The following is a 19,919-nucleotide window of genomic DNA, read 5'->3' on the forward strand; positions in this document are numbered from 1 at the left end:
AACAGAACATTCTGGCAAAACAAGTTATTTATTAATTATTTTGAAATACTGTAAGATGCTACATGAAAACAGCGATTCATGCTGCAATAAAAAGACAATGATTCAGGTGATCAGTGAACCAATTAAGCAAAGTGCTCTATTAGTCATGGTGATCACAAATAAAGAAAAGCTGTGGGTGAAGCCAAAGGCTGATGGCAGGCATGAAATGAAGAGTTTAATGTGACCAGATGAACAGCACAATTATAACCCTGCACATCACAGGACTGCTTTGCACAATCCTATGGGACAGCAAGGCTAGTGATAGACGTTCTCAAACCATCTTCAGAACCACATTGGCAAGAGCTAGGTTTGGTTGGTGGATTGCATCACAGACAGAAAGTGAGTAGAACTGCCAGTCACAAAAGGTGTGATCAGCATACCAAGTCCAGCTGGAGGGTAGGTACTGCAAGCACTCCCTAGGGAACGGGGAATGCTGACATTGCTTCACACAGTCACCAGCAACCTACCGGGCACACATTCTCCCAGCCAGAACAGTAACAAATCATGCAAACAGGCAAACATAGAAGGTTAAGGTTATTAAGGGATGCAGAGAGTCTGGAGAAATGGGCTGACAAAAACTTCATGAAGCTCACAAGGAAATGCAAAATTTTGCACTTTGAAAGAAAACAAAAAAAAGATCTGGCAAAATAAGTGGAAGACCTGACTGGATAGAAAAGACTTGAGCAGAAAATTTTCCTGGCATTTCACAGACAAGATGACCTTGTTTGTCCATCTCATATTTCCCTTATCTACACTATTCTACTGCAGTCTTATAATACAGAATTCACAATACTTGGGTAGGATTTTGCCTTCTGAAATTTCCATAGATCACTACAGCCTGACTACTGGATTCAAATGCAAAGAGAGAGAAGCGTGGATAAATACTGCTCATTCAATGATATTCACATAAGTTTGAGATTCGCTCCCAACTTTGCTCCAGGTGAGAACTTACCATTAAGCTGTTTCTTGTCTTCAGACACAGCAGAAGAAATCTCTGCAAGCATTAACAAAAAACAAGCACAACAGTTAAGAAGCTGCAGTACTTCCCCACATCATGCTAAATTAGCCAAAGTAAGGATCTCCAAATAAACATTCTAAAAGTCTTAACAGAATGACCAGGATGCTTCAGACATCAAGAAGCAACAAAAAAATGCAGCACTGATGACCATACCAAAAGAGTATGTCTAATTTAAAAATTGTTACATTAAAGCACCCAAACTTGCCCAACTCTAAAGGATAGGAAATGCAGGAACTCTGACACTTCAAAAAAACCATCACAGATTATCTTGTGGAATTATAAACTTCATAGCTAAGAAGCTCACTGAATCTGTTAAGAATTCCAACTATACCTGTCTCACAACATCACATAGTAGACTGCAAATCTGACCAATCCAATCCTTAGAAATATGAACCCAATCCTTGGCAGGAACATAGGAAAAAGGAAATATTTCTATAAGCGTCCTCTGCCAAATGATTTTTTTCTCAAGTTATTATCTCAGTTTTTCATTTGTTCTACAGTACGCTACAACTATTCCAAACCAACTGACTCTAGCAGAAAATTTAAAAAAAGAGAGACCAAGCAGGTGAATTACACAGCATCAATTCTTTTATAGGGTGCTCACTTTGATGGGAAAGGCACTTCACCTCTCAGCTACATGTCCTTCTGTTCACAGCAAATCTGTGGGGAAACTAGATCTCTGGATATACCTGGGGCCCCTTTCTGCCCTTCTCCACATTGCACATCTCAGAATGTCATTATATGAAAGACCCCATTTATATTCTCTCTTACAGAAGCCAAGTTTGGGAAGTAGGAGAAATCTGTTCTTCCTACTCCCTTTAATGAAAACCAAAACAGGAATGTTTCTTCCCTGGTCTTCCATATCCTTTCCATTGCTGTGCATCACACCAGCGAGGGTTAGAGAAAAAATGCTAGAAATAAGTTAAGAAAGGCTTATAGAGCAAAGCACCAACCAAATGGTATTCCAAAATTACTTGCGAGCTCTTCAATAACACCCTTCTTCAGAGACTTTCATGTTGTGCCATTTCAATGTAAAAAGAAAATACTCCACATTTTTAGCTGAGGTAAAAAGAAAATACTCCATAAATTTTTGGTAGAGGTAACATTTGTCTGCATATTCTGCTATGCACCACTTCATGGTTTCTGCCAGGATGGGCAAGTTGTTCACAAAAACTGTGTTCTAATGAAAGGTAATTCTTTGTATTTAGAAGCCTATTCTCATTTCACTATATTTTAACAAAGTGCACAGAAATCAGCACTGCAATTTTAAGGATAACGTGAGATACATCAAAGGCAGAGCCCTACCTCTCTTCCTTGGATGACATCACAGCTCTCAGTCTAATCTTGTTGAATTAACAATAATGCATTCTGACTCCCAAGTAACCACTAAAGTAACATAGGGATTATGTTACTATACACACTAACCAGTGTCTCTGGAAACACCAGCAGTATTAAAATATTTCAGACTGTGCTAATGTTTACAGCTGAGCACCCTGAAGGGACAGCAAGCAGTTTCATGCTGTACAGGTTTGCTGAGGGAGATTCTGAAATCATCATTTACACACCTAGGTATGGCACTGGCCTTCTCAGCAAGTACAAACACCAAATATTTCAGTGCAAAGACCCACTGTAACACTACAGAAGGGACACTTCAGAATTTCCTATTAATCACCACCACAGCATGAAGCAGCATTCTCAAAATACAAGTTGACAAAACATTAACTAACTATTACCAGCATTTTCAAAAGACTCTTCTTCCTCAAAAATCCCCAACCTAGAGTGTGCAAGGACAAGTTCAGCTTCCTTAAGCAGTTCAGTAAGCAAACCATTGTACCATCTCCCAAGAAACCACCACACCACAGGAAAAATACCCTAAGGTAAAAAACCACAAATCTTCCAGCAATGCCCTAACAAACCTACATCTGCCTTCCTTGCTCTGTACTGAGATTGCACCAAACAGCAAATACTAATGATCATCCTACTGCTGAACACTCATTCTCTGTCACAAAGAGAAAGCAATGTAATCCATAATTTGAAGTCTTGTCTTCCCTCTATACTTATGGGACCCATTTAATCCTCTACTAAAAACATGGACCTTAACTTGGTAATTTACTCTTCTATTCTGAAATGCAAACTTTGCAGAATATGGTCTCAAAAGATAAAAGACTAGAATTATTGCTGGCTAATAGTGAAGTAAGTCAATCACTTTTTGATAATTCAAAGGAGGAGGATATATAACGCCACAGGAATCAAAGTAAACCTTGAGAATCTTAGAGTGAAGGATTTCAGCAAGTCCAGTGCTGGAGTGCTCCAGAGAAGGGCCAGAAAGCTGGTGAACAGTCTGGAGGGTAAATCCTGTGAGGAGTGGCTGAGAGAGCTGGGGTTGTTTAGCCTGGAGAAGATGGCGCTGAGGGGGGACCTTACTGCTCTCTACAGCTCCCTCAAATGAGGGTGTAGCCAGGTGGGGGTCGACATCCTGGCTGTGCATGGGGAGGTTCTGGTTGGGGATCAGGAAGAACTTCCCTGAAAGAGTTGTCAAGTATTGTATTGTATCAGGCTGCCCAGGGAGGTGGTGGAGTCACCATCCCTGGATATGTTCAAGAAATAACTGGACACAGCACTTAGCCATGGTCTAGTTGACAAGGCGGTGGCTGTTCAAAAAATGGACTCAATCTTGGAGGTCTTCTCCAACCTAAATGACTCTGTAGTTCTGTTACCAGTTTGATTCTTTATTAACAAAATTAAGTATTTTCAACTCTGGAATGGTTAAAAGCAACACAGGCAACAGAACTGGTTGTATATAGTTGACAACCTTTATCCTGCAAATTTTACTACAGCAAAATAGTCCTATTAACAAACAAGGCAGAAGAAGGGAACAGCAGAAAATGAACTGCCAGAGCCAGCAGGGATGAAGATATGTTTATGTTTTACTGACTGGCTGTAACAAGAATTCCTTCCAGTTGCAGAAAAGTTTGATTAATAAAATCAACAAAATGCATGTTTACTTTTAAATTTCTAACTCAGTTGACAGAGTAGCAGTAATGTCTCTGTAATGCCTCAACTCAGTGAGGCAGCTATGCTGCTGAGGTCTCTCCATACTTTGTAGCACTTACTTTAAAAGTTCCACACTGGAATTAGCTACCTAGCATCATAGAGATGTAAAATACTATTCCACTTCACACAAAGAGCAAACTCAACTGTAAAGACAGTGTTATCTAAGTATTAAGCAAGCATGCAGTGCACTTTTTCAGGAGCTGAAGAGCAACAAGATAGCTGAAATCGTGAACTAAAGCATGTCATAGAATTGGAGAAAAATAGTTGTAATCATTAATCCTTTCATGTTTCCACTGCAGTTTGCTAAGGGTCAATACTGAGTAACAGTGTCTGCTTCCCAGGTATAGGAAATTTTGGCTGTGGCCTACAAACCAAAAAACACACTGAAGATTAAAGTTTCTGGAAACCATCACCTGCATTCTAAGACCATACAACATTTCTTGCTCTCCTGGCTCAGAGGAGTCTATTGTATCAGCAACATTTTCTCAAGGTAAATTCAAATGAAAGGACCTCTGGAAAAAAATAACTGCTCACAAAGTGTATTCAAATAACACATATGCAACTTGTCAGATGTTTCTAAGGGGCTGAAATCACCAGACTGAAAATACTGACTTTTCTTTCCATATGATAGCTGCCTATGACAGTTTTCCCTCTGGGATCAGAAGAAAAAAGAGAGGTGGCAGGACAGTAAAAGGTCTTTTCTATATACACAAACATATAACACACACGCACAGCTGTTTTCTAATGACTAAAAACAAAAGAAGAAACATAGCAGTAGATTACTAAAAGTCTTCAATTATACAACAATTTCATCTTCAGGTATCTGGTGTAAAAAATTAATATACGCAAAAGCTTTCAACTCTATGCAAGAATAGAGATTATCCTCATAAATATGAGGTGATTTAGGATTTCTCATAATTTCCAAATAATTTTTGAATAAAGTATAATAGACAATATTTCTTTCTTAAAACAACTCACCTTTTGGAACAGCAATGGGCTTGACAGCCATTCTCCCAACAAGACATTCCTTCAGCATTGATTCATAATTGACCCAACGATGAACCTGCATTAACAAAATATTTTTCATTAAATTTGGAATTCTTACTATGTTGTTCTATGCACTGAAATAGAAAAGTTCATTCTTGTACATTGACTAATATAATTCATTTAGCAGATTATTTTTTAAACACATTAGAAGTCACTATCACATCAGTCAGTACTTATTTTTACTACTATTCCAGATGTCATTAAGTGAAACAATAGGATTATGAAAAAACAATAGTTTAATTTACTCATTTATGGTTTGCAATATCTGAACATCATAACCTTAAGAGAATATATTTCAGAACAGCATTTTTATGATGCATGCTACACAACTAACAGAACAAAGACCTTGTCACTATCACAATGCTTATTAGTCTTGTTTAGACAAGTAAAGGGAAAAAGGATGAAAGAAACAAACAAAAAAATAATATTTAAGACAAACACCTCCTACCAAGCTGGTGTATTTCTGTTTGCTTCTGTCTTACTATCACTGAATCATTTGGAAATTCCCTATTTAAGAAAGTAAAATAAAGTGAAGAAAAAGCAGTAGCTTTACAGACCAGAACTGGAGAACTTGTAGAGGAAATGGATGGCAGAAAAGCGAATTCTGATAAGGCATCCAGGATAACATCACAAGAAGAGAAAAGGAAACAAAGTGTTGCATGACAAATTTGAATGGCACCTAGATTTAAAAATAAAAACTTTCAACTGGACTAGCTAAGGAGATGAGATAAAGAATCCCATCAACAAGTTGCAGTTTCCTCATACACAGGTAACAGAAAGAAATGAAGGATTATGAATGACAGTTAATTTTCCCAGAAATTTGGGGAACACTAGCAATCTACCAAGCTCTTAAAAAAAAAATACCATCTGACAGACATAGAATGCTAAAGCAGAGGGGAAAACAAACACCTCCAGTAACAGAAAAGTCGTAAGCCAGAAACAATAAAAGTGAAAAGCATATTTTCAGGATCTAAACCTGCTTCCATTCCCATCACAAAAAATTAAAAAGTTGCAAGCATATATCTGAACTTCACTACAGGAGCTTCCCCAAATACTCCTGATGTCAAGACTTTTGTTTTCAAGGACATCATATAATGACCCAGCAACATAATTCCGAGCCCAAACTTGAAAATGGGTACTCAATACTAGAGATTTCTTGAAATCAAAGAATTATGCCCAAAACCAACACTTCATTTGTGAAAGGACTAACAAAGCTAAACAAAGGACTCAACAAAGCTAAAACATTATCCATCTTTATTTACAATGTTAAAAATATTTGCAAATGAAGGCATAACATATTCTGATACATGACATGTAAAGAGGTAACATATTTCCTTTCTGAAACAGAGATTTCTTTTCTGATCTTTTGCAGTTTCTCAGATAAACCTAGTGAGTAATGAAGATCCACAGAATGTCTAAACAATACCAACTCAGCATTTTGAGTTTGCACAAGTTTGCAATTCCTTACAGAAAGCATAGCCATGCTTCAGAGCCTTTATTTTGAGTATTTTCAAAGCATTTAAAGAAATAGTAAACAAATAAGAGACCAACTGTCATCTTGTGAGTTGCTCACCAGGTAAAGCTAATAGAAGCTCCAGCATTTTTACTGATAATGCATCTGCCAAGTAAATAGACAAAGACTTCTACAAGCTTTTGTCAAAAAGTGAAAGCTCTTAGAAAAACAGGTCTCTCCAACAACAGCAGTCATTGAAGCAATCTATTAAGAAGGTGGTATCTCAAATTGTCGCTAGCTTTACTGCTATTTCTGCTAAAAAAAAAAGCTAATTGAAGTGTAATTCTAACAACATAAAGTAACATTTTCATTACTGTCTTTTGATACAAAGTTTAAACTACATGTCTCTTCCAGCACATGTAAGTGTCATTCTGAGCAGTGACCGGCTGCCTTTCCTTGGGACTGAAAAAGTTCAAATCACCATTTCCACGGAAATGCCCTAAAAATAATGGCAAAACATCAATTTTTCAAGTATGGTGAGCAAGTGTCATTTGCTGCCAGTTGCTCTCACCTGATCAAAGAGATCTGTACCATCAGTTCCTGCTGCTTTCATTAGTTCATCCTCACCACCTGGATGGTATTCCATGTACGGCGTGACATTATATACAAATCCTGAAGAAAACAGAATACAAAAGCATATGAGCAGCATTTTTACAACCACTCCTGTCTCCAAAAATAATGGAAAGGATAGCACAAATTAAACAGTGTACTAGCAAACAGTAGGCATAATTGGAACAGACAGTATGACTTCACAAAAACAGAAACATAAGTGACACAATTGTATAGAGCACAAGAGGTATCTTATTACATGAAAATGCCAGTCCAACAGATGCCAGATGCCACACCACTTGCCTTGGGTTAAGACTTCAACCTAGAAATTGGTTATGATGTACCCTAGCTAGAGGGTAAAAGTACCACAGGCAGATTTTAAAAGAGACAAAACTGAACTAGCTAGTGCATAAAATTTTTCAGTTTCCTTTCCAATTAAGTTCTCCCTGAAGTGTTGTCATAGCCATTCCTGTACCATTCATCACCATCATAGAATGAAATGCCTACAGGAATGAACTGTCCCACACAAGGAAATACTGTCAACATCAGCAACAAAACTTCCATTCTTCAGATTCAGCAATATAAGAAACTTAACCCAGCTCGTGTTCATTAAAGGCTTACAAGTCTGGCTGTACCTGTCCCAGTAAATGGGCTCAGCATTGTTTCTACACCTCCAGTGACATAAAACAATGTTTCTTCACAGGTCTGAAATGATGAAGGCTAATTATTGTTGCTAGGCAACTGGCTTATTGGAGCCTGAAGAATGCAGCTATAAACAGATTTAACTGCAGACATATTGCTGCTAACGTGATCATTGCATCCCTACCTGCATGAATATTTGAAGATATTTATCAAAACAGGAAGCTACCAAAAACAGAACTGTGCCAGTGCTTGAAGAAAAAGCTTTGAAGACATTAGGAATTGTACATTAATTACTTCAGAAGAAGAGGAAGGCATTCAGCACTGAGCCTGGGGCAGACATATTTGGAGCAATCCTAGCTGGCAAGAACAACCATCCCAGCCAACAACAAAGACCCAGTCAAAAACAAAGGAAGGATCTTTGCACATTTACCAACCTGCTCTTCTGACGACTGTATTCACTGTGCCATCTTGTGTGCAGCAATGATTACTGCACACAATAAATTATAAGATTCTGCATAGCAATGGCCTCCTGAATATTACTCAAATTTACCATCAAATTTGCTGGAGCAAAAGAAATATATCATTTATACACCCTTCATGCATTTTTTAACTCCCCTGAACCCCCTTTATGTACAAATTTGCGCCCTGTATGACACCTTTCTTTGATCACACTGGGGTTTTGAACCAAGTTAGTTCCTGTTCTTTTACTTCACACTGCTCTCATGGGTTTCTGCTCTTTCTTTTAGAGACACAGTCTAACTACCAACGCAGAGACCTAATTTAGCCTTTTCCATAATTATATTCTTTTACTATGTGTCCACATATGAGGGCTACTGTCATTTTTGGTTATGATGCTTTTTTCACTAGTCATGTGAGAACACAGAAAAGGCAGACCTGGAGAAATTTAAGGAAAGATACAGAGGCAGCTTGATGGAGTTCTTGTAAAAACCAGCCTCAGAGATGCAGTAAAGGTAAAATGAGATTAAAAAGAAAACAGAAGCATCTTTAGGAAGTAATTCTGTCTGCAGTAATGTTCCTTTTTCAGAGTGAAAAATGAACCAATGAGCACGGCAGACAAGGTTTCTTTATCTCTCCTCCTACTGTAGTTTTACTAGCCCATGAAACTGCAGCACAGGAAATTAATAACCCTATTATTTTGGTCAAAGGCCAGTACTGAATAACATTTTACCTTTACTTTCACCCTCATCACCTTTAACACCCAACAATAATACAATCACCCTCACACAGAAATTCTTAACTTTCTTTTGCTGAAGTTCAAACATGACACTTTATTAACTATCAATGCTGCTCCTGATCAGATCAATGTTATCACTAAGAGATTAAGAAGATCAGAGACACTAATGGGACATTTCTGTAGAAAGAGTGGCTCTATTTTCATAGAAATTTGCATTACCTCCTAATAAATTTACGGTGATATTAGTGTATTTTAGCCTCTAAATGACTAAACTGCAGGGCAAATGTTTTGCTCCTTCCTGTAGGACAATTAGGAACTTCATTTGCAACTCTGAAAATACTCTTCTAGCCACAGCTATTGCTCCAGACCACCTTCACACACTGCTAAACGTATAACGTATGATTCAACTTCTGAGCTAAAATTTCATTAAAATAATAACAGAAATAGAATTGCACAGTCACCACAGGTATTTGTCACTGTAGTCAGAGACTACATTTGCTCTGTTTGGCAACTGTCATTTGCACTACTAAGTTTTATGAAGTAGTACGTGTGCTTTCACAATTATTTCCTAAAGACAATTCTCCAGGTTTAAGTAGTATTTTTAATATTTATGTTTTTGGATGCTCTAAAGCAATCCTTAAAAATAGTCAACTGCTCAAAATAATAAACTGTCCAAGACTGACAAGTGTACATGTCAGCATTTTCAAAGCCCTGTTTTCTTGCTAAGTCCTTTTTATTTGATACATTACCTACAATTTTGTATTTTATTATTTTCATAGGCAGCTATAAAATAGGTATAAAACGTGCCAATTTGGAAGATTTGTTTTGAAAGGCTTGAAAGCAAAGAAAATCTTTGTAACACAAAATCTCTTACTTGAAGTTATGCCAAAGTATGTCAAGATTACACCTGGCTTAAACATAAGGAGGTGCATAGTTTCTCTCGGAGCATGGCTTTTATTCTTGTTTTTTGAGTTTTGTTGCTTCTTCTTTAAGTACAGAAAAGAGAAAACAGGTAAAAAAGTGCAGAAAAAATGTCACAGCAACCAACCTCTTATACATATCCAGCAGTCCTCCTTTTTGTTGTGTTTAGAGAGCTCATCTTCAGTGACTTCAAGCAGCCTCCCTTTCAAACCAGTCAAGTCCTTCCCACTTTTAGTTAGCCGAATCCAATCCATAAGACTCCTTCCTGGTTTTAAAGGTACCTGAAAAATAACAAATATACAAACAACTTCAATCTCTAAAGGAAGAAAAAGCCATTCTAAGAATATACTTTTCTAAGCTCCATAGGAGGGCTCAGACAAAAACAAAAGATAAATAACCCAACTCATATTATTCACCAATATTTGGGAGCCCTACTCAGTAGAAAGGGTGCTTAAGGGAGTGTTCTGGGTAGTGACACAGAAATTACTGAACAGCAGCAAACATTCAGCTGACTCTTCCCAAAGCAAGCTGAAGACACCAAGTCTGCCTGTGGTGGCAAATCATTTGAGATACAGTCTGGAAAACTACGAGCAATAAAGAAAGGAAATTTAAAAATCATGGTCAGGTAAGACGAGTTTTGCCTTCACAGCATTCATTAAGACTTTTCACAAGCCCTACAGCAACTGGAAGCCTGACCCAGAGAAAGCCAGGACAGAACTAGTAGCTTTCCAGAGAAGTATTGCCATGGCCTGCCTGTCCTGAAAGGCAGAACAAGATCTTCAGGGTATCTAACACCTTCCTTTTCAACAGCACCTAGTGAGTAATAGAGACCCACTACATGTCTGTTTCTAAAACATACCGACTCGGTGAATCACAATTTACAACACCATGTTTGCAATTCCTTCAGAAAGCACACCCATGCTGCAGAACCTTTATTTTCTGAGCACTTTCAAAGCATTCGAAGTAAACAAGTAAGACCACAGTTTGGGAACCCTTTTGATCCAAGCTTTAACAACAGGAAACAGGGTTAAAGAACTGTGCTCTTACAAAACCACAGGAAAAACAGAAGCAGAAAAACTGAAGCATACATAAACTAACATTTCTTAACGCTACTTTAGTCCAAGTCTGCTTTCCAAAAAAGGTCTCTAGACAACAAGTGTTCTCAACACCCCTCCAAAGATGAAGATCCAGCACATAAAGCATGAGCTGCACGCAGTAATTCCAAGGTGAAAGCCTCCATCGCGGCACAGCAGGCACAGCCGGGGCAGGAAGCGCCGGAAGCGCTGTCACCGCCGCCCTCTCTAACCAGAAGTACCAAGTGCTTTCCAGCGCCGCAGCAGAGCCGGGCCCTCGCCCGAGACCCGGCCGCTGGAGGGGGGCGGCCGGCAGCAGCCCTGCCCCAGCTGCAGCCGGGAACCGACCGGAGACCACCGCAGCTCGGCCGGGCGGGGCCAGGCCAGGCAGCCGCCGCAGCAGCGGCAAAACCGCGGGCCCGTTCACCTCCCCCCAAGCGACCAAGAGCAGCAGAGCCGCCCGTACCTTGCTGCGGGCACCCGCTGCCGCTCGCTGCTGGGAGCCGGGCGCGGGGAAGGCAGACGGCGGCACGTTGAGCATCGTGCCGGGCCGGGCCGCAGCCGGGCCCCCGCGGGCGGAGCGCTGGGACACAGTGCGCAGGCTCCGCCGCGGCGGGCGGGGCCGCGGCCCGGCCGGGAGCGGGAGCAGCGGCTTCGGCTCGGGGGCGGTGCGGGGGAGACCGGCCGAGAGCGGACATCGCTGTGGGCACGGAGCAGCGCGTACCCAGCCCGGGGGTGAGGGGGGTGCATGCCCCTGCACTAGGATTGGTTTTCCGTCCAGGGGTCCCAGCGCCGGCGCTTCGGCCGGGAGGCTGTGGCGGACATAGCCGGTGCAGCCCGCGCTCTGCAGGTTAAGTGTGGGCAGGCTCCAGGTGCGGGCCCGCTTCGATCCTGCTACAGGGCCCGGGGAGCACGGGCAGAGCACTCCCTGGATGGTGCTGGCACACTGAGCCAGCGCGGCCTGCAGCTGCACACACAAGGCAAGGGCAGGTCCAGGTAACTACACAGGAGCTAGCTGACAGAGGCACTGACTGCCTTTAAATTAAAGCTTTGGATTTGTTCTGTTGTTCTTTTACGGGCTTTGGCCTTCATGATGATTGATACCCAACTTTGTTTCAATTATTAAAACCAAACTCACTATTATAACAACTCAGATCTGTTTCTTGATGTCCACTTTACAAACAAATGCAGAAACTATTACTTTTATGTATAAGAACACAGCACATATACATGAGAACACAAGTGATGTGAGGCAAACTCTTCTACACAACAAGAACTAGATTAGAATTTGGACTCTTCTCTCCATTTCAAAAACAGCTGTATTGTTTCTCTTCTCTATGTTTGAAACGGTTGTAACAGCAGGCACCACACAATTGGAATACTTAATCCAATGATTCCTTGATACACTTCCATATGGAACCTACTAAATCTCAATGACAAGCTTTCCTTGTGTCCTCAGACTTTGAGAAAGTCACAACCACAGAGCCCTTCAAAATAAGGCATCTGTTCTCTGCTTGGTGTTCAGCTTACAATCTACAAACTATAGGACCTCAGACAGAAAAGTACTAATCAATACCTCCCCCACTTAAACCAGGACAGGAAAGGAACCAAGGAAAAAGGATAAAATTACAAGGCATCTCAGTTTTATTAAGAATAACTTACATAGAAATAAATTATCTTTAAAAATACTATAATACATATTTATATTAAGTTTAAATTAAGTCAGAAGTTGCTGCAGTCAGCAATCTGATTCTGTTCCTGAATCTTGTTCCAGTTGATCTTCATCATCTTCACTATCCGAGTCTTCATAAAAGGAAATTGTAGCCTGTACTGGGAAGTTTTTCAGAAGTGCTTCAGCTTCCTGATACAAGTAATCATAGCACCTTGATTTGGGCCAAAATAGTCTGAAACAAGTATACAATAGATTTGCTTATTGTTATTATATATTTCACATGGAGGGACACGCAAAAAAGCAAAGTGAAATTCTATTAAAACAAGCATCCTATAGAGCTTTTCCTTACATGCTCAATTGCTAAGTTGCTTTCTACATTCAATTAAGAAAAAAAAAATCTTATTTTCATCTGAAGAGAAAAAGATGATTTAGAGTGCGAGTTTTGCAGCAAAACTACGAAAGCCCAAGACTCTGCATCTGGAACTTCCCACTCCAGTACCTCATTAACTGTACTGCCCCTACTGGAACTATTCATAGGGAATATAATTGGCATCAAACAGGATAAAAAAAACATTTGAATCAAATTAGTAGTTTTCTTACTGAAGGTCCCCAGCCTAGGTAGTTGTTGATACTTGTTTCACACCATTGTAAAATTCAAAGGAATTATAAAAGTCTAGGGGTGATCAGACCTTGGTATTTCATCTGTCTTTCCAAAAACAATCTACAGGCTCCATAAGGAAGATGTCCCATGGATGTAGATTTTAAAGCAGTCTGTGTTGTATTCAGAAATTAACAAAATATGCTGATAAAATCACAGTTAGCATGGGCTATCAGCTAATGACAATATATTGCAATTGATATACTCCAAATTCCTGTTCCGTTTCAACTAGTGTCCTCTTTTGCTTACAGTTTGGAATTAGCTAGAAGGAATAGACCAAGGAAGTCCCAAGAGCCAAGAGACTAGCACACTACAACATAATGAAATGCTGACTAGAGGTTGTTTAAAATAGAAATGCATGAAGAAACAGAATCAGACAGCTTTCTAGCAATTACAAGAAATACTTTTTAGGCTGCTGTTTAACAGAACACTGCTTCCTTGGCAGAACAAAGTCACTGACATGGGCTTTGTAACAGGTCGCCATTCCCAATGTTCCCAGCATTCACTCAAACCTAAGCATTGGAGCAGTCATAGTGAAGTCTGCCCGTACAGTTGCTTAGCTAGTGCATCACTATTTGAAGGATGAGAGCCTAGATTTGAAAGAAACCCACTTCTTGTCTGGAAAAACTACCTGTGCAATTATTTTAAGCATCTTGCAAAACCTAGCAGCATTTCTGAATACAGATTCAACTGCTGTTATTTTCTTTTATTTCCTTTTCAGAACTGACAGTGCAGATACTATCATTGCCTTTATCGTTAAAGCAGCAGTTACACAAGTATTTTCCTCGGCAATGGTGGCTTAGCCAGCGCATACCTTCTCTTCCAGCCACTCTCTCCCACGCCTCCACCTGCTTCTTTGCTGTGGGAGGGCGCTGAATGTTTGCGCAGCAGCACAGCCTAGGAACTACAGCCCCCGTGCCTTTTTTAATCGTGGGCACGGGAATGAGTAACAGGGTGCTTCAGCCAGCTCCACTACCACCAAAAAACACCCACATAACTGTGTAATACGTCTTAAGTCTCAAACCACAGAGGCACATCAACAACTGAAATATATTAAATACACAAATCCTGGCAATCATTTGCCCAAGGATCTGTCAGTAAAAAAACACGTAGACGGCCAATTCATTCCCAAGGCGCTTTAATATCTACATAAATACATGGGTGGAAACAAAAGGGGCGGGAGAGCTAATGCTACGACACTACACTGGCGAGCAAGGGACTCTCTCCTGGCCGCACAGTGCCAGGGGCGCCTGGCGCCCCGAGGGCCCCACGAGAACCGGCGGGGCCGGGCACTGCCGCTTACCTGACGGGGTGCGTGTACTGCGCCAGCTTTCGGGAGGCTCCCGCCAGCCCGCCGGGGCTGTGAGGCTGCGGAGGAGAGAGCAGAGGTCAGCCCGCCGGCACGGCACAGGGCCCTCCCCGAGCATCCCCGCCCGCCGAGTGCGCTAGATGCTCCGCCACGCCGCTCCCCACTCACCGCGGCGGGGCCGGGGCTCCGCCGGGCCGCCTCAGCCGGCGCGGGCACCCACGGTCTCCAGAAGGGCGCAGGGCTGCGGGGCGAGGGCAGGGCCGTCAGCGCAGGACCGGGCCGTCCCCCGCACCGGGAGGAGCAGAGGGGCGAGTAGCCCTGCGGGGGCAGCACCGCCAAGAGCGGGTGGGGGCAGCCGCCCTCCATCCTCCGCCGGTGCGCGGCCGCTCGCTTATCGCCGCCGCCCGAGGGCCCGGAGGCTTTTATAGCCCCCGGCGGGCGCTGCGCGGCGCGGAGCCCCCACCTCCCCCGGCTCATCTGCCAGCGCCATCCGCAGAAAGGCCCCGCGCGAAGGCGCCGCCTTGTAAACACGGGGCGCGGGCATGCCCCAAATGGCCCGGGGAGGGGAAGCGGGCGTAGGGGGGATTTGGCGAGTCGGTGTTAATCGCACTCGAGCAGACACATGGCAGCTGCCCGGGGGCGGGCGGGGACAGCCCTGTGGGAACCGAGCGGGGGGCGGCGGCACTGGGGATACGCCCGGCCGCTCTGCGCCCCGGCGCTGGGGTCCGTCCCCCGCCACCGCGGCCTTGTGTTGTTCTAGCCGTGTTTGTTTATGCCCCGGAGCGGCGAGTCCGAGTCACGGCGTGTGGGCACCGCGGATGGCAGGCACGGACACACGGACCCCATCCCCGGGTGGCGGGGGACATGACGCCCTTCGGAGGGGTTCTTACTCAATAACGCGTCAGACTCAGTGCGCTCCCTGACGTGTTCCCCCCCAGGCAACGGTGGTGGCTCTTTTTATATATTTGTATCTAAATATATGCGCACACACACACCTTTTTTTAATAGGCTATTTTTACCGTGCCTGCCTTAATTCCTTTTTTTTGTGGTCCAATACTTTGTTCCGCTGCCAGCACTGGATGCTGTCACTACACGTGCAAGGTTTTACATGGAGCTCCTGCCGTTTCCATGTTCCCTGGTACCAAGGGAGTTTACTTTTCTTTCTATTTTTATTTATTATTCTTGTTTCCCCTTTTCTTTCTGAGGTTGCAATCAGTGATGCATGTGAGAGGAGCAGAAACAAGTTACATAAGAGCTGGTAAACAGTAATAATATCAGCCTTAAGGACTAGGAGGGTTGGTGGGATGGAGCTGTCCTAGATGCTGAAGGAGGGCTTAAACCCCAGGTAATTTATTGTCCCATTAAATACCCACATTACTGTTTGGAATAGTATTTTGCCTCCTCGAGTTTGTCTGAGGCATAAGGAATGTGTCTACCTTAGCATTGCCCAAGAGTAACTGCAAGTAGCTGCTGCTCTAAAAAAAGTAGCTACAGGCTTGTGCCTTCCCCACATCACCTTCAGCACAATCCATTTCACTAAATAGTACCAGCAGTACCAGTTGTAAAAATTGTTACATGTTAGAAGCTGTGTGGGAAATGTAATCAGGGTAATCTTTCACATCCTAAAGTCAAAACCAGATGTAGACCAACTTGCCTTTCTGAAGGAAAGCAACCACTTATGTTGAACAAGAAATAGTTGGAAGAATGCACACATTCAAGCTTGTGTGTGCTGTGATACATTCCAATTTTATCAGTGGACATACTCTGTTATTTTGGAGATTTGTGCCATTTGGCCACTTGGAAAAATTGATAATTATGACTTTAAGAGTTAATAAAGGAAAAGGTATTTTCCAGTGAAAATCCAATTTAGTAGGACATGATGTTTGTAGCCCTTTGTGTTTTTCCTTGCCTCGTTTTCACTTTGGCCTAGAATGAGATTCATTAAAATCAGTGAACAAAAGACTCAAACTACAATTCATATTCATCTCACAGCTAAGAAATAGAGAATAGAGCAAAGTATAGTAACTCGTGCAATAAACCAAATGTGATCATAAGCAAAACTGTTTCTACATTTTTTTCCAAATAGCTACCAAGAAGCTTGTCAATGAGGTAAAGCATAAAAGAAATATTTAAAAGCTCTCTGGTACTAGATTCTTCCTTGGCTTAAATGAAGTGAAAGCAGTGATTTTTATATTTCACATTTCTCCTTTGAGAAGTTTAACACAAGCTATGTAAGGGAAAGGAAGATGCAAAGTTCATTGTCTAAAGAAGAAAAGCAGAAACATCCTCCATCGCATTAGTAGTGACAAAGGGCTAGAAGAACACAACATCAGCTTTATCTGTTTGGTAAAGCATAAAAATTAATTTTAATGTCTACAGTGAAAGCAACAAAAGATGAGGTGTCTTTGACCAATGACTTTTAATTGTCTCAGGATTCTTTTTAGTACCTGCCTGAAATGAGAAAATATCCTAGGGAGATAGTGTGATTTACCCATTAGAGAGCAAATTGAAATAGAGGTGTTGAAAGGATAAGGAGAAAATAATGACTAACAGCTGTTGTTCCCCTGCATATTTTCACACTGTGTCAGTCTTCTTGGCTTTTCAGTTCAGTAATGCAGTCCTGTTTGTTGAAAAATACAGAAGTCTGTCATTACAATAATAACTTGTTATCATTGACATCATAAAAAAAAACAAATAAAAAACAACAAGAAGAAAAAACAAAAACACCACCAACAAAAAAAACCCCAAATCCTTAACATTTTGATATCTTCCCATTGACCTTGAAATACAGGCTGGAAACTGGTAAATCAGGGATAGAAGATGCTTTGTCATGTTTGTCTTTTCTACAATTTGTGCATTGTGTAGTAACAGTGCATTGTTCGTTGTTTCATCATGCTAAAATCTCTTCAGGTAGGAGCTACATAACCACTGCTGAAAAATAGTAGGTGTAATGGGAGTGATGGAATACTCTTTAAACTGGTTCTTTTAATACAGTAGTGGAATACATAGCTCTGAATTCAACATGAAGTCCAATAGAGGCAGTTCCCTCATGCATTCTTGACCCATCTAACTAAAGCAATATTTCTCATTGTCTGCCTTAGTTCCTGCTTTTTTGTATTTCCACTTTTTTAAAAAAGTACAAGTCCTGAGTTTAGGTTGTACATACATAACTAGACTGCCTCTAGGAAAGGAACGCTGCTAATCAGGATCTAATACACTGTGCTTTATTATACTGGAATGAAAACTGAAAAATTGTGGTTTATGGTCTTATTTACTCTTGTGCAATAATGAAAATACCTGTGCTTTTTGAAAATTTCTCTCAAGGTCATAGATTTAAAAGATTTCCTTATACCATTTTCCAAGCAGATCATAGCCAGTCATTTACAGGGTTCAATCCTGCTTAGCCATATGTTGATTTTTATAGGAATTTTTGTACAAAATTGCAATTGAAGAATTTCAAATGAAGTACAAAAATTCTTGTACAGTGATTCTTCTACCAGAATTATACCAAGTAGTATTTTTCCAGAATGAAAGTAATTTTTAAAAATTTGGTTTAAATTGATTAAAAGTGATTTTGTGGCTTTCTGCAGTGTGACATCTTGAAATGTAGTGCACTGTTAATAGGATATACAGAAAAGCAAACACAGAGATCTGTGCAGATTTCAGTGTGCTACTATAAACAAGAAGGTGTTCACAAATGGCTTAGAGCTAAATTTGACAAGACAGTGCTAATCACACTGGGCATGGGAATATCTGGACAGAGGACAGTCAGCTGGCTTCACATGCACCTCCCTTAAGGCAGAAATACCTCTCACTTATGAGTAAAGCAGGGACATTTAATGAAAATTATTGCATGAGTAGATATAGGGAGAGAATTGGCTTAATCTAGTCAGAAATTTGTTTTAGTGACAAAAGCAAGGTCAAACACATGGAACTGTTCTTCTGCTTCCCCTGACTGAACTGAGAAAACTGATTAACAGACAAAATTTGATCTTGATTATTTTATAGCCTAGCTTCATCTTGATGCTTCCACTTTTAGCAGCACTTTAGGACCAGGTTTTGAAATTAAGTCTATGCCTGATATTTGCATATAGGTATTGACTGTACATACATATGTCATTTGTTTATGTGTTTGGTCTGTTAGCTCATAAATTGATATATTTTTTCTCACTAAAAGCAAAGTTCACACAGGAAATTTGTGAACAACTTTGGTAGATGTTCATCTGTATGCAATAACAATTTACTGAAAACTTTGCAGTGGTGTCTTATGAGGCTTTAAGCATTTTTTAGCTGTGATATGTCACAAAGGGCATTCTTTCTGCTATAGTTTGAAAATAAAACATCAATTTGCAAAGCAAAAAGACCACCACAGATCTGTTTACCAACCTTTGTCCTTACCACTATTTGGATTTGATACAGTATTTTCAATAGGCCTAATGTACCTGAAAGTGGGCTTCATTCAGCATTTTCACAAAATGATTTATTTTTGTCAATAAATAATATGATATCCAAACTACACTCCAAGAAATAAAATAAATACAAATTAACATTTTTATTAAAAAAAAAAGGATCACAACTAAGTCAGCAGACCAGTCTATTCACATTACCAGTGTTACCAATGGCTATAAAATGATTGCTTGGTTAATAAAGGTGGTGCTTGTCCTATTGCTGGTATGTATTTTTTCCATCCTATTTATATAAAAAAACACAGTATATAATCAGAGTCATTCCACTTAAACCAAAGCGCCTGGTGATTCCCACAGAGGTGTATGTTGGAGATCTAAAGATGAAATCCTCTTTCATGGACATATCCATCCCACTTCTCCTCATTTCACTGGATTTTGACTAGATTGTAGTAGTATTAAACATCATTCTTTCATTTTATGCAGAAAATTATTCTCCCCCTCCTCTATTTAACTGAAACACCAGAAAGAAACCTTTGTTAAAAGGAAGGATGCAATTCCAAGAAAGGATGTCTTTTCACCCTCTTTTTGCTATTGGGAACCAGCTCCTGGTAATTCAGGAGTGAATGGCCTCACTTGAAGGGGCACAGCTCTACATTTCCCTCTGCCAATGAGACTGAAACCCTCCAACTTCCTTGGGTTTATGCCAGAGCTGGTGCTGTTACAGACTTTGTGCTGGGGCGCTGGGGTGGTCGCTGCAGTCTGCGGGAGGATGAGCAATGTGCTGTGTGCGTTCATGGCACACGTGCGAGCCCTGCGTGTCCAA

General features: G+C 41.0%; 2 protein-coding genes across 2 annotated transcripts in view; both read right to left on the bottom strand.

The window, feature by feature from the left end:
• Positions 1-11,672, bottom strand: part of CYB5R4 (cytochrome b5 reductase 4) — a 30,063-nt gene extending 18,391 nt beyond the window's left edge. The window contains exons 1-5 of the mRNA XM_005485950.4: positions 11,518-11,672; positions 10,106-10,259; positions 7,183-7,283; positions 5,090-5,174; positions 992-1,033 (exon numbers count right to left, since the gene is read on the bottom strand). Coding sequence (XP_005486007.2) covers positions 992-1,033; positions 5,090-5,174; positions 7,183-7,283; positions 10,106-10,259; positions 11,518-11,592 — 457 coding nt within the window. The 5' untranslated portion in view covers positions 11,593-11,672. The remainder of the gene's footprint in view (positions 1-991; positions 1,034-5,089; positions 5,175-7,182; positions 7,284-10,105; positions 10,260-11,517) is intronic.
• A 682-nt stretch (positions 11,673-12,354) lies between these two features.
• On the bottom strand, positions 12,355-15,560 carry RIPPLY2 (ripply transcriptional repressor 2). The gene is made up of 3 exons (XM_005485949.4): positions 14,859-15,560; positions 14,685-14,749; positions 12,355-12,955 (listed from the first exon to the last, which is right to left on the bottom strand). The coding sequence occupies exons 1-3, from the start codon at positions 15,165-15,167 to the stop codon at positions 12,790-12,792; spliced, it is 540 nt and encodes a 179-aa protein (XP_005486006.2). The 5' UTR covers positions 15,168-15,560; the 3' UTR covers positions 12,355-12,789.
• Between the last annotated feature and the right edge of the window lie 4,359 nt (positions 15,561-19,919).

Source organism: Zonotrichia albicollis, chromosome 3 (genome assembly GCF_047830755.1).
Source record: "Zonotrichia albicollis isolate bZonAlb1 chromosome 3, bZonAlb1.hap1, whole genome shotgun sequence".
Classification (NCBI taxonomy): domain Eukaryota; kingdom Metazoa; phylum Chordata; class Aves; order Passeriformes; family Passerellidae; genus Zonotrichia; species Zonotrichia albicollis.

Bases quoted from the DNA above. Each gene is read 5' to 3' on its own strand.
- RIPPLY2 (XM_005485949.4), bottom strand. From the start codon at position 15,167: ATGAGCCGGGGGAGGTGGGGGCTCCGCGCCGCGCAGCGCCCGCCGGGG. The intron at 14,750-14,858 runs GTGAGTGGGGAG...TCTCCTCCGCAG, and splicing joins GGAGCCCCGGCCCCGCCGCG to CCTCACAGCCCCGGCGGGCT. The intron at 12,956-14,684 runs GTAAGCGGCAGT...TACTTGTTTCAG, and splicing joins CAGTACACGCACCCCGTCAG to ACTATTTTGGCCCAAATCAA.